General features: G+C 40.2%; 1 protein-coding gene across 6 annotated transcripts in view; it reads left to right on the top strand.

Annotated features, from left to right (window-relative positions):
* CDK5RAP1 (CDK5 regulatory subunit associated protein 1) overlaps window positions 1-14,626 on the top strand; it is a 221,811-nt gene that overhangs the window by 193,345 nt on the left and 13,840 nt on the right. For all 6 annotated transcript variants that reach the window (XM_060188515.1, XM_060188473.1, XM_060188488.1 and 3 more), the window contains exons 8-12: window positions 3,117-3,347; window positions 5,858-5,955; window positions 6,778-6,833; window positions 9,025-9,155; window positions 11,580-11,729. In XM_060188515.1, the coding sequence (XP_060044498.1) occupies window positions 3,117-3,347; window positions 5,858-5,955; window positions 6,778-6,833; window positions 9,025-9,155; window positions 11,580-11,729 (666 nt within the window). The remainder of the gene's footprint in view (window positions 1-3,116; window positions 3,348-5,857; window positions 5,956-6,777; window positions 6,834-9,024; window positions 9,156-11,579; window positions 11,730-14,626) is intronic.

Here is a 14,626-nt window from a genome sequence, read left to right as displayed (position 1 = left end):
TATATATATAAATGACATAGCTAGATAGAACCAGAGCACTGCTGGCATCTAACCTGGAAATTAGTTTGATTTTTCTTTAGATTACCTAACTAATGTTAAATACATGGTTTTGGCTACAATATTTCATAGTTGATTTTACTATTTTTTAATTAATTTACTAGAGCATTGCTTAGCTCTATTGTATGATGGCGCAGGGAACTGAACATTTGACCTTGGATTCTGAGACATGAGAATTTTTTTTCATAACCATTACCAGCAATGATTACATAATATTTAACTGGTAGAAGTCATAGGGGGCAGGTGGTGGTGCACTTGGGTGAGTGTACATACTACAGTGAACAAGGACTCAGGTTCAAGCCCCCAGCTCCCACATGTAGGGGGAAAAGCTTCACAAGTGGTAAGCAGGTCTTTATGTGTCTCTCTTCTTCTCTTTCTCTTTTTAGATTTCTTACAGGGCAATTAATTGTTTACAGTCAATAATAAAATATAGTAGTAACATTTGTCAGTTTTCTTTTGTGTGTGTGTATGTATGTATGTGTGTGTGTGTATATATATATATTACCAGAGCACTGATCAGCTCTCGCTCATGGAGGTGCAGGGGATTGAACCTGAGACTTTGGAGACTCAAGCATGAGAGTCTCTTTGCATAGTGCTGTCTACCCTCACCATTTCTCAGTTTTCTTTTTTCTTTTTTTTTAAATTTCTTTATTGGGGAATTAATGTTTTACATTCAACAGTAAATACAATAGTTTGTGCATGCGTAACATTCCCCAGTTTCCCATATAACAATACAACCCCCACCAGGTCCTCTGTCATCCTTCTTGGACCTGTATTCTCCCCACCCACCCCAGAGTCTTTTACTTTGGTGCAGTATGCCAATTCCATTTCAGGTTCTGCTTGTGTTTTCTTTTCTGATCTTGTTTTTCAACTTCTTATTTTATTTTATTTATTTATTCCCTTTTGTTGCTCTTGTTGTTTTATTGTTGTAGTTATTATTGTTGTTGTCGTTGTTGGATAGGACAGAGATAAATGGAGAGAGGAGGGGAAGACAGAGAGGAGGAGAGAAAGATAGACACCTGCAGACCTGCTTCACCACCTGTGAAGCGACTCCCCTGCAGGTGGGGAGCCGGGGTTCGAACCGGGATCCTTATGCCGATCCCTGTGCTTTGCGCCACCTGCGCTTAACCCGCTGCGCTACAGCCTGACTCCCGTTTTTCAACTTCTGCCTGAGAGTGAGATCATCCCATATTCATCCTTCTGTTTCTGACTTATTTCACTTAACATGAATTTTTCAAGGTCCATCCAAGATCGGCTGAAAACGATGAAGTCACCATTTTTTTACAGCTGAGTAGTATTCCATTGTGTATATATACCACAACTTGCTCAGCCACTCATCTGTTGTTGGACACCTGGGTTGCTTCCAGGTTTTGGCTATTACAAATTGTGCTGCCAAGAACATATGTGTACACAGATCTTTTTGGATGGATGTGTTGGGTTCCTTAGGATATATCCCCAGGAGAGGAATTGCAGGGTCATAGGGTAGGTCCATTTCTAGCCTTCTGAGAGTTCTCCAGACTGTTCTCCACAGAGGTTGGACCAATTGACATTCCCACCAGCAGTGCAGGAGGGTTCCTTTGACCCCACACCCTCTCCAGCATTTGCTGCTGTTACCTTTTCTGATGTATGACATTCTCACAGGAGTGAAGTGGTATCTCATTGTTGTCTTGATTTGCATTTCTCTGACAATCAGAGACTTGGAGCATTTTTTCATGTGTTTGTCTGCCTTTTGGATCTCTTCTGTGGTGAATATTTCTGTCCATGTCCGCCCCCCATTTTTGGATGGGGTTATTTGTTGTCTTGTGGTTGAGTTTGGCAAGCTCTTTATATATGTTGGTCATTAAACTCTTGTCTGATGTATGGCATGTAAAGATCTTCTCCCATTCTGTGAGGGGTCTCTTGGTTTGGGTAGTGGTTTCTTTTGCTGTGCAGAAGCTTTTTAATTTGATGTAGTCCCATAGGTTTATACTTGCCTTAGTTTTCTTTGTAATTGGATTCATTTCATTGAAGATGTCTTTAAAATGTATGCGGAAAAGAGTTCTGCCAATATTTTCCTCTAAGTATCTGATAGTGTGTGGTCTAACATCCAAGTCCTTGATCCACTTGGAATTTATTTTTGTATTTGGTGAAATATAGTGGTCCAGTTTCATTCTTCTGTATGTTTCAACCCATTGTTTCCAACACCATTTGTTGAAGAGACTCTGCTTTCCCCATTGAATAGTCTGGGTCCCTTTGTCAAAGATTAGATGTCCATAGGTGTGGGGGAATTTATCAGTTTTCCACATAACAATTCAATCCCTACTAGGTCCTCCTCTGCCATCATGTTCTAGGACCTGAAATCCTAGCTCCCACCTCAGAGTCTCTCTTCCTCTCTATCTTCCCACTCCCCTCTTGGTTTCTGTCTGTCTTTACCCAAATAAGTAAATCAGTCAAATATTAGAAAAAGAATATTGTCATAATTTGGTAAATAGTGTCATGAACTAGCTGTTATTAAAAAAAAAAAAGATTTATTATATGGAGGGAGAGATATCCTGACCAGAGCACTGTTTGATGCTGGCATATGCAGTGCCTGTGATAGAATTTGGGATCCCTTGTTTTAAAATTCTGACTGCACATTAACTATTATTATTGAATGCATAGTTACATTCAGTATTTTATTAGTCTAAAAAGTGCTTTGAAAATTAATTTTTGCAGAAGGATTTACTTTAAATTTTACCACTTCAGGCAAGGCAGCTTAACATGAAGTAGACTCATTTATGAGTAGCTCTTGATAGGTTTAGCTAATTTTAATTAGTGATTTTACTTTAAGGTACTAAAGAAGTTTCTAAATTGTGGTCCGGGAGGTGGCACAGTGGAGAAAGCATCTGACTCTAAAGGATGAGGTCCTGAGTTCAATCCCCGGCAGTACATGTACCAGAGTGATATCTGGCTCTTTCTCTCTCCTCCTATGGTTCTCATAAATAAATAAATAACATCTTTTTTTAAAAAAAGAAGTTTCTAAATTGTATTTGTAATTGTAATTGTTTCTAAATTCTAAATTGTATTCCCCTCTTTTTTAGGGATTGAAAGAGGTAGTACTTCTTGGTCAGAATGTGAATAGCTTTCAAGACACTTCAGAGATCCAGTTCAACAGTGCATTGTCCACCAATCACAGCCGTGGTTTTTCTGCCAATTATAAAGCCAAGCAAGGGGGTCTTCGTTTTGCTCACCTTCTGGATCAAGTCTCCAGAATAGATCCTGAGATGAGGATCAGATTCACCTCTCCCCACCCCAAAGACTTTCCTGATGAGGTGAGTAGTAACAAGACAACCGCAGCAAACTCATTTTAGTATCCTTACGTATGCCAGAGACTGGACCTATAAGAGTCCTACTCAGGGGTCCTGTGGAATATAACTCTATAGCCCTCCAAATCTGTTGATTTGGTAGAGAGGTAAAAGTCCATTAAGATGGGGACAGTGATAGGACTAATACATATATATTTTTAAATTTTTATTTATTTATTGGATATAGTCAGTGAGAAATTGAGAGGGAAGGGGAAGATAGAGAGGGAGAGAAACAGATAATTGCAACACTGCTTCACCACTTGTTTTTTTTTCCCTGTGGGCAATGGGAGCCTGAGGGCTTTTAAACTCTTAAGTAGGCTTTTTAGCTTAATCCCTCACACCTCACCAAGAGATAAAGCAGGTGGGGGAGAGATGCACAGTGGTTATGCAAAGAGGCTCACAACCCAAGGATCCAAAGCTCCCAGGCTCAATTCAGCTTCTCTGCCAAGCCAAGCAGCACTGCTGGGCCCTGTGAGTTTCTAAACAAGTCCTGTTTATAGTCTGTAGGTTCTGAGGCAATTATTCACCACGTTCTCATTAGGAGAACAATGTGGAAAGGCTCCCACTGCTAGGCCACTGAGGTGTAGCTCTTCTCCTGAGTTTCCTGGTCAGTTCTCTGTTCCCAGATTCAGCACAGCCCCCCCCCCCCCCTGCTGCTCCAGCCTCTGAAGGCAGTAGCCATGGAGACTCATAGTTGCATTTGCTGAGTCGCAGGGGAGTCCTCTCCTCCCTTCAGCAGTCTTTTTATTGGTTAAACAGACTAGAGGTGGTGCCTCAACTGGTAAACTGCTGGACTGTTACCAGCTGCTCAGTCTCTACTTAGGCTCCTCCCTGTCCACGAGCCACACGTGTTTGCACTCACCAGTGGTTTGGTGGGTTCCTGAAGTCGTTCTAGTCCTGCCTTGTTGTGGTCCCAGGTGGTCTTTTTTGGTATTCCTAGTTGACCCGGGAGAGTTGAGGAAACGCAGCTGCTGTTGCTCCATAGCCCCGCCTCGGGAAGTCCTGCTTCACCACTTGTAAAGCTTTCCCCCTGCAGGTGGGGACTGGGGGCTTGAACCTGGGTCCTTATGTACTGTAATGTGTGTGTTTATAACCAGTCCCTATAGGACTAATATTATTACATCCTATGGGACTATCAAGGCTATGTATTTTTTTTCCCCTTGCCTCTTGGGTTATTGCTGGGGCTTGGTGCTCAGCACTATGAATTCACTGCTTCTTTTTTCTTCCTTTTTTTTACTGGATAGGACAGAAAGGAATTGAGAAAGGAGGGGAAGAGAGAGAGAGAAGCAGGGATAGAGGGGCCAGATTGTGGTACACCTAGTTAGGTGCTCACATTACTGCGTGTAAGGACCCAGGTTCAAGCCCCTGGTCCCCACCTGTAGGGGGAAAACTTTACAAGTGACAAGTGGTGAAACAGGGCTGCAGGTGTCTCTCTTCCTTTTTCCCTCTCTGTCTCCCCTTTCCCGTTCAGTTTCTCTCTGTCTCTAGCCCATATATAATTATTATTTTTTAATATTTATTTCCTTTTGTTGCTCTTGCTGTTTTTTATTGTTGTTGTAGTTATTAATGTTGTTATTGATGTTGTCATTGTTGGATAGGACAGAGAGAAATGGAGAGAGGAGGGGAAGACAGAGGGGGAGAGAAAGATAGACACCTGCAGACCTGCTTCACCACTTGTGAAGCAACTCCCCTGCAGGTGGGGAGCCAGGGGCTTGAACCGGGATCCTTACACTGGTCCTTGTTTTTGCACCATGTGCGTTTAACCTGCTGCGCTACTGCCCTACTCCCCTCTAGCCAATATTAAGTAAATAAATAAAAAAATTAAAAACAAAGAAGAAACAGGGCTATATAGCATAATGATTATGGAAAAAGATTCTCATGATAAGGCTCCGAAGTCCCAGATTCTATCTTCTGCACCACCATAAGGCAGATCTCAACAGTGCTCTGGTAAAAAAAAAAAAAAAAAAAAAAAAGTCAAATAAAGATAGAGAGGGAGAGAGAAAGATAAACACCTGCAGACCTACTTCACTGCTTGTGAAGCTCCCCACTGCAGGTGGGGAGCCGGGGGCTTGAAGCCGGGTCCTCCCACAGGTCCTTGTGCTAAGTGCTATGTGCACTTATGCAGGTCTGCCACTGCCTGGTCCCTGTAGAGAGTTTTTATTACAAGGTTAGGTATAAGTTCAAAGTGGCTAATTGAGTTTTGCAAGCTGTATGAGACCAGTACCATTTTTTCCTTTCTTGTCTGTGTCAGCACTACTCCTAAATAGCCTAAAATTTGTCCTTCACTTATTAGTGAAATGTTTGGGACAGATAGACTGTGGCTTGATTAAAAATAACAGATTTGGAAAATTGATATGTTTGGTTTAATCATTTGCTTAAATACTAAAAATTAACCTTGCTGAAAACAGTAGGGATTACTCCTTTCTGTTAGATTTTTTTGGGTGAGACTTAAATGTTTCTGTGTTCTGTTTTATCAGGTTCTGCAGCTGATTCATGAGAGAGAAAACATTTGTAAACAGCTCCACCTGCCAGCGCAGAGTGGAAGCAGCCGGGTGTTAGAGGCCATGCGGAGGGGGTAAGACTTGCTTGGGGGGGCATTCCACACATTTTCATGTTTCATTAAGGATCAACGTCTAACCACCAAGCATAGAGTGCAGCATATACTAGCTGCTCAGAACATTTATTGAGTGAACTCTTACCAACATTATCTTATTAGACAAAGGATTAGATTTAGTATGTTTTATATTAAATACCCACTGTGGTTCACAACTCTGAGATTGTAATCTGTTGTTGTCACCAGGACTTCATCACTCTGTGCTGACTTTTTCAGATAGAGAGCTGTAGATGCACACACACAGCACGCACACACCAGTGCTAGAGCTTCCCACAGTGCCTGGAGGGCTGGGGCTCAGCCCTCGGCTGTATACACGGCCAAGTAAGTGCTCTTCTAGTTCATCTGTCTTGCTGGCCCTGTAATCCTTTAACTTTTAACACTAAAGTTTTCTAGGTCCTGGAGTTTCAGTGTAGTTCTGTGTGTTGACTTACCTTGCGAATACTAAGTAGTGCAGAGAGGAATCTTAAAGGAGAAGGTGACTAGTGGCAAGCCGTATGGGACTAGTGCTCCGTTTGTTTTTCTTTATTGACAAAGAGTTTGAGATCTTCTTCAGTGTTTAATCTGTCTTTGTTTAATAATGAAAATAAAAAGACTTTAAAAGAATATATATTCTTGAACGAAATATTCACACTCTAGGTTACAGTCTAGGATTTGGGTCAAAGTGTTTGGGTTCTATTTTTGTACTGTTCTGTGGTTAAGAAGTGATAATGTGTGTTATCTTTTTTATAGCATTCATTTAAAGATTAGTTCACCTAAGTCTTCCCTTTTTGTTCTTTATTGCAGATATTCAAGAGAAGCTTATGTGGAGTTAGTCCATCATATCAGAGAGTCTATTCCAGGTGCATTTTAGAAATGTATTCTGCTGAACACGTTACACTGCTAGTGAGTCTTCTTGGTTGGACACAGGCAACTAGTATGGCAGTACCTTGTGACACTTTTAAACCTCCTTTGTTAATTATTTTTTCCTTGCTTTCTATTTTTATTTCTGCAATTTTTTAAAAATAATTTTTTTAAAATACTTATTTTATTTATTCTGCATGAGGGAGTTTTACATGGGCCAGAGAGAAAGGGAGAAAAACCAGACTACCACTCTGGTCTATGGTCTCTAGGGACTGAACTGGAGCGTCAGGCATTAAAGTGCAATGCTTTACTAGTTTTTTGCAGCTTTTTTTTTTTTTTTTGCAGCTTTTTATGTCTTTGTTTTGCTAGAAATACTCAGAAGTATAGATCTGCTTGTAACCTCAAGGTTAAAGAGATTTTTTTCTGTTGTTTGTACTTGTGAACATATGGGAGGTACATTTATCCCTGGCAAAGTAGCTAGTTTGGGGGCAAGTGATTTTTTTTTTTTTTTTAAGATTTATTTTATTTATTTCACATGAGATAGGTAGATAGAGGAGAAAGAGGTCAGAGCAATACTTTGGCATATGGAGTACTGAGGATTGAACTCAGTCCCTCATGCTTTCAGATCCAGAGTTCTACTGCTGTGTTAACTTCTGGGCATGATATCTTTTTTTTTTTTTTTAAATTTTTAAAATATTTACTCCCTTTTGTTGCCCTTCCTTGTTGTTTTTTTAATTATTGTAGCTATTATTGATTCATCCTTGCTGGATAGGACAGAGAGAAATGGAGAGAGGAGGGGAAGACAGAGAAGGGGAGAGAAAGACACCTGCAGACCTGCTTCATTGCCTGTGAGGCGACTCCCCTGCAGGTGGGGAGCCAGGGGGCTCGAATCAGGATCCTTATGCCGGTCCTGTGCTTTGTGCCACATGTGCTTAACCCGCTGCGCTACCGCCCGACTCCTTTTTTTTTTTTTAAGTTTTTTATTTCCACTCTTCCACTTTATTGGTGGGTATTTTTAAAAATATATATTTATTTATTCCCTTTCATTACCCTTGTTTTGTTGTTGTAGTTGTTGTTGTCATCATTGTTGGATAGGATAGAGAGAAATGGAGAGAGGATGGGAAGACAGGGGGGGAGAGAAAGAGAGACACCTGCAGACCTGCTTCACCGCCTGTGAAGCAACTCCCCTGCAGGTGGAGAGCCGGGGGCTTGAACTGGATCCTTATGAGGGTCCTTGTGCTTTGCGCCACCTGTGTTTAACCCGCTGCACTTAACTGCCTGACTCCCTGTGGGTATTTTTTTTTAAATTTACTTATAAAAGAAAAAAAAATATCGGCAAGACCATAGGATAAGAGGGGTACAGTTGTAGTTTACAGTACAGTTGTTGGCACATAGGTGTGACCTCTCATTTCCCCATGAAAGGCGTCTGCAAGATACTCTCCTCCTACCTAGGTCTTTTTCCACCAACATATCTTTTTAATGTGTATTCAGACATAATTCCTTTCCTATTTTCTTGACCCATAATCCTTTTTCTTTTCCCTTACCCCTAGTAAAATTGTTCCATTTAAAATTTTTTCAGTGTACATTTGGTTGACCATGATTGCACCCCTTTGCCCCCCCAAATTTCTCGTTATTATAGCTTGTTTTGTGAACAGATACTTTTAGTTTGAAGGGGCAGGGTAGTGTGGAAGTTTCTGGGCTGCAGTTTCTTGGTTTACAAAACGTAGTTAAAGTATTCAGCTGGTTGAATTGTTAGGATAACAAATAGACCAAATTAAGTAGTAAAGTTTAGCACTTTGTACCAATAATTAATAGATTTTGCTATTATTTCAAATGAATATTGTGTTAAACTACAAGAGTTCGTATACAGCTCTAAGGTTTTCACCTCTTGATGCAAGACAATTTAAACAATGTGAATTCCTGCTGTGTCCTGCTGTGAAGTGAAAATATTTTCTGTAATCCCCAAGTATTGAGGAGAATGCAGACTAAAAACTTTCATCCCAGCCTGGGAACTTTGGAAATAAGCTGCTTTAGTGGCCCTTGTCGTATGATAGCTTTGTTTTACTTGCATACAGTGGGAATGACTCCAGGGAAGACTCAGGACTGCTATTTTTTCCTTTGCAACCACAGTGCTTTAAAGCATGTCTGGACTGTAAGTAGTAACATGCTTTCCTTTCTCCTTTGTCATAGGTGTGAGTCTCAGTAGCGATTTCATTGCTGGCTTTTGTGGTGAGACAGAGGAAGATCACCTCCAAACATTGTCCTTGCTTCGGGAAGTTCAGTACAACGTAGGCTTCCTTTTTGCCTATAGCATGAGACAGGTGAGCCCTGGGGTGGGAGGGGAGCTACTACTGTATGAGACACATGTCATTTCTGGTCAATTTGAGGTGTATTGTAGATAGCAGCGCAGTGAAGAAAGTGGCAGCAAGTCAGTTCTTCTAGACAAGGATCTATCCACTTCTTTTTTTTCCCCCCCTACTTAATCTGTGTACTATTTTATGCAATTCAGCAATTTGAGATAAAAATGGTTAGTACCAATATTCCTCTTCATTAGAATTTTTAAATGATCTTCATATTGTCTAGAATTCAAATGTAGAGGGGAAAGACACTGTTCTCTTTACAAATAAACCAAAATCATTTTTCACCAAGCAGAAATTTTTGTCTCACAGATTTGATTTGTTTGAGAGAAGCAGTTTGTCAAAACATTTATATTGCTTTGTGTCTCTTCTCTTTATAAAGAGTGTTGCTCAATAATCTGGTATAGGAGTATTTAATATAAGTACAAGTGAACACACATGAATGTTGGTGGACTGAAAAAAATATCATGAACTTTTTAAGTCTAGGATTTTATTTTGTTTATTCATTTATTGGATAGAGACAGAAGCTAAAATGAAAGAGATAGGAAGAGAGAAAGAGAAAGATTTGTAGCATTGTTTCACCACTTGTGAAGATTCACCCTTCAGGTGGGGACAGGCGTCTTGATACTGGGTCCTTGTGCATGGTAAAGTGTGTGCTCAACTAAGTGTGCCACCACCCAGCCCCTTAAGTTTGAGATTGTCAAGTGCTCCACATAGAATTTAATGGTTGAGGAGGTTGCTCAGTGGGTAGAGCATATTCCTTGCATACCTGAGCCTCAGACTTGCTTCTCAGCAGTGCTTTTGATGGATTAATGTTGTGGTATCGGTCTCTAGCTCTAATAAAAATGTTTTTTTTAATCATTTTATTGGGGGAGGTTAATAGTTTATAGTACAGTTATTGACACATGGGTAAAATCTCACATTTTGCCATAATACTTGTCTGCAAAACATTCTTTTCCTCATCAGTATGTTCAGGACCTCAAAGCCTCCCCTCTTACCAGCCTTCCTGCCCTCCCTCCCCAGAGTCCTTTGCTTTGTGCAGTACAGTAATTGAGTGCCCCCTCCCTTTTTTTCCTCCCTGAACACTGCTCAGCTCTGGCTTATGGTGGTGCAGGGGATTGAACCTGAGACTTCAGAGCCTCAGGAAGGAGAGTCTGTTTGTATAACCATTATGCTATCTACTCTTTTTTTTTTTTCTTGTCTCCCTTAAAATGATTCCTTTTAGCTCTGTCTGAGAAGAGGTGAAGGTGACTTCATCCTTCTTAATAGCTGTGTAGTATTCCATTATGTATACATGTACCGCAGCTTTCTTAAATACTCATCTGTTGTTGGATACCTGGGTTGCTTCCAAGTTTGGACTATTACAAATTTTGCTGCTATAATCATAGATGTACACAAATTTCTTTGGATGGGTGTGTTTATTTCCTTAGGACATATTCCCAGGAGAGGGATTGTTGGGTCATAGGATAGGTCCATTTCTAGCATTCTGAGAGTTCTCCAGACTGTTTTTCACAGGGAGTGAACCAATTTACATTTTTCACCAGCAATGTATGAGGGATCTTTCACTCCTGCAACCTCTCCTGCATTTGTTGTTACTATTCTTTCTGATATATGATGTTCTCACAGGAGTGAAGTGGTATCTCAATTGTTGTAAAGTAAGTCTTAAAAATATTTTTAAGAATTTAACATTTGCAAAGCCTGTTACAGTGTATCTTTTTAAAAAAATAATTCCCTTTTGTTGCCCTATTTATTTTATTCCCTTATTGTTGTAGTTATTATTGATGTTGTTATTGTTGGATAGGACAGAGAGAAATGGAGAGAGGAGGGGAAGACAGAGAGAGGGAGAGAAAGACAGACACCTGTAGACCTGCTTCACTGCTTGTGAAGGGACTTCCCTGCAGGTGGGGAGCCGGGGGCTTGAACCGGATCCTTACGCCAGTCCTTGTGCTTTGCGCCACCTGCGCTTAACCTGCCGTGTAACTACCTGACTCCCTACACTGTATCTTTTAAAAAATTTTTTGTTATCTTTATTTACTGAATAGAGACAGTGAGAAATTGAGAGGAAGGGGGAGATAGAAAGGAAGAGAGACGACGATACACCTGCAGCACTGCTTCACCACTCATGAAGCTTTCCCCCTGCAGTGGGGACCAGGGGCTTGAATGTGGATTTTGTACACTGTAACATGTGCACTCAACCAGGTGTGCCACCACCTGGTTCCCTGTATCTTTTACTCTTTGAAGACTCCCAGAGATAGAGAACCCTCCCAGCCATGGCTTGGGCTCCTGTATATCTATGTCTGTAACTTATAGGTAGAATGAACATGGTCCAATTCTGTGCTTTAAAAATGGACTTTAAAAGTTTTGGTGACCTCCATCTTTCTTCTTTAGAAAACACGTGCATATCACAGACTGAAGGACGATGTCCCAGAAGAAGTCAAATTACGGCGTTTAGAGGAACTCATCACTGTCTTCCGAGAAGAAGCAACAAAAGCCAACAAGACAGCTGTGGGTTGTACCCAGCTGGTGTTAGTGGAGGGGGTAAGGCCATGAATAATTTTTGTTTCTTTATTTACTTTTTTAAAAATTTATTTGTAAAATGGGAAATATTGACAAGGCCATAGGATAAGAGGGGTACAATTCCACACAATTCCCACCACCAGAACTTCATATCCAATTCCCTTTCTTGATAGCTTTCCTATTTTTTACCCCTCTGGGAGTGTGGACCCAGGATCATTATGGGGGTGCAGAAGGTGGAAGGTCTGGCTTCTGTAATTGCTTCCCCACTGAGTATGGGTGTTTTTTTTTTTTTTTTAATTTCTTTATTGAGGAATTAATGTTTTACATTCAACAGTAAATACAATAGTTTGTACATGCATAACATTCCCCAGTTTCCCATTTAACAATACAACCCTCACTAGGTCCTCTGTCATCCTTCATGGATCTGTATTCTCCCCACCCACCCCAGAGTCTTTTACTTTGGTGCAATACGCCAATTCCATTTCAGGTTCTACTTGTGTTTTCTTTTCTGATCTTGTTTTTCAACTTCTGCCTGAGAGTGAGATCATCCCATATTCATCCTTTTGTTTCTGACTTATTTCATTCAACATGAATTTTTCAAGGTCCATCCAAGATCGGCTGAAAATGGTGAAGTCACCATTTTTTACAGCTGAGTAGTATTCCATTGTGTATAAATAGTACAACTTGCTCAGCCACTCATCTCTTGTTGGACAACTGGGTTGCTTCCAGGTTTTGGCTATTAAAAATTGTGCTGCCAAGAACATATGTGTACACAGATCTTTTTGAATGGATGTGTTGGGTTCCTTAGGATATATCCCCAGGAGAGGAATTGCAGGGTCATAGGGTAGGTCCATTTCTAGCCTTCTGAGAGTTCTCCAGACTGTTCTCCACAGAGGTTGGACCAAATGACATTCCCACCAGCAGTGTAGGAGGGTTCCTTTGAGCTCACACCCTCTCCAGCATTTGCTGCTGTTACCTTTTCTGATGTATGACATTCTCACAGGAGTGAAGTGGTATCTCATTGTTGTCTTGATTTGCATTTCTCTGACAATCAGAGACTTGGAGCATTTTTTCATGTGTTTGTCTGCCTTTTGGATCTCTTCTGTGGTGAATATTCTGTCCAAGTCCTCCCCCTATTTTTAGATGGGTTTATTTGTTGTCTTGTTGTTGAGTTTGGCAAGCTCTTTATATATGTTGGTTATTAAATGCTTATCTGATATATGGCATGTAAAGAGCTCCCATTCTCTGAGGGGTCTCTTGGTTTGGGTAGTGGTTTCTTTTGCTGTGAAGAAGCTTTTTAATTTGATGTAGTCCCATAGGTTTATACTTGCTTTAGTCTTTTTTGTAATTGGATTTGTTTTATTGAAAATGTCTTTAAAATGTATGCGGAGAAGAGTTCTGCCAATATTTTCCTCTAAGTATCTGATAGTTTGTGTTCTAACATCCAAGTCCTTGATCCACTTGGAATTTACTTTTGTATTTGGTGAAATACAGTGATTCAGTTTCATTCTTCTGTATGTTTCAACCCATTGTTTCCAACACCATTTGTTGAAGAGACTCTGCTTTCCCCATGTAATAGTCTGGGCCCCTTTGTCAAAGATTAGATGTCCATAGGTGTGGGGCCTCACTTCTGGGCTCTCAATTCTATTCCACTGGTCAGTGTGTGTATTCATGTTCCAGTACCAAGCAGTTTTGATGACAATGGCCCTATAATACAGTTTGAGATCTGGGAGTGTGATGCCTCCGATTCTGTTCTTCTCAAGATTGTTTTGGCAATTCTAGGTCTTTTCTGGTTCCAGATAAACATTTGTAGCATTTTTTTCTATTCTCCTAAAAAATGTGCTTGGGATCTTGATGGGGATAGCATTAAATTTGTAGATGGCTCTGGGTAATATATTCATTTTGATGATGTTAATTCTTCCAACCCATGAACATGGAATATCTTTCCACTTCTTTGTGTCTTTTTCAATTTCTTTGAGTAGTGACTCATAATTTTCAGTATACAAGTCTTTCACTTTTTTGGTTAGATTTACTCCTAGATATTTTATTGTTTTTGTTGCTATAGTAAAAGGAATTGATTTCTGGATTTCAATTTCTTCTAACTTAGTGTTTGCATAGAGGAATGCCACTGACTTTTGAATGTTAATTTTGTATCCTGACACCTTACTGTATTGCCTGATGATTTCCAAAAGCTTCTTGCTGGATTCCTTAGGTTTTTCCATGTATGCTATCATGTCATCTGCAAATAAGGAGAGTTTGACTTATCTTCCAATCTGTATCCCTTTAATTCCTTGCTCCTTCCTGATTGCTATGGCAAGAACTTCCAACACGATGTTGAGTAGTAATGGTGATAGTGGGCAGCCCTGTCTAGCACCTGATCTGAGTGGAAATGCTTCCAGTTTTTCACCATTGAGTATGATGTTGGCTGTAGGTTTGCTATATATAGACTCCACTATCTTCAGGAATTTTCCATCTATTCCCATTTTTTTGTAGTGTTTTGATCATAAAGGGATGTTGTATTTTGTCAGAGGCTTTCTCTGCATCTATTGATATGACCATGTGATTTTTGGTCTTGCTTTTGTTGATGTGGTGGATCACATTGATTGATTTACGTATATTAAACCTACCTTGCATGCCTGGGATAAACCCCACTTGGTCATGATGGACAATCTTTTTGATATACTGCTGTATCCGGTTGGCTAGAATTTTGTTCAATATTTTCGCATCTATGTTCATCAGAGATATTGGTCTGTAGTTTTCTTTTTTGGTTGTGTCCCTGTCTGCTTTTGGTATCAGGGTGATGTTGGCTTCATAGAAGCTGGCAGGGAGTATTCCAGTGTCTTCAATCTTCTGGAAGACTTTTAAAAGTAGAGGTATTAGTTCTTCTTTGAAAGTTTTGTAGAATTCATTTGTAAAAC

This window comes from Erinaceus europaeus, chromosome 1 (assembly GCF_950295315.1).
Source record: "Erinaceus europaeus chromosome 1, mEriEur2.1, whole genome shotgun sequence".
NCBI classification, from domain to species: Eukaryota; Metazoa; Chordata; class Mammalia; order Eulipotyphla; family Erinaceidae; genus Erinaceus; species Erinaceus europaeus.
Note: the sequence above shows the minus strand (reverse complement) of the source record. Positions and strands in the feature narration are given on the sequence as shown.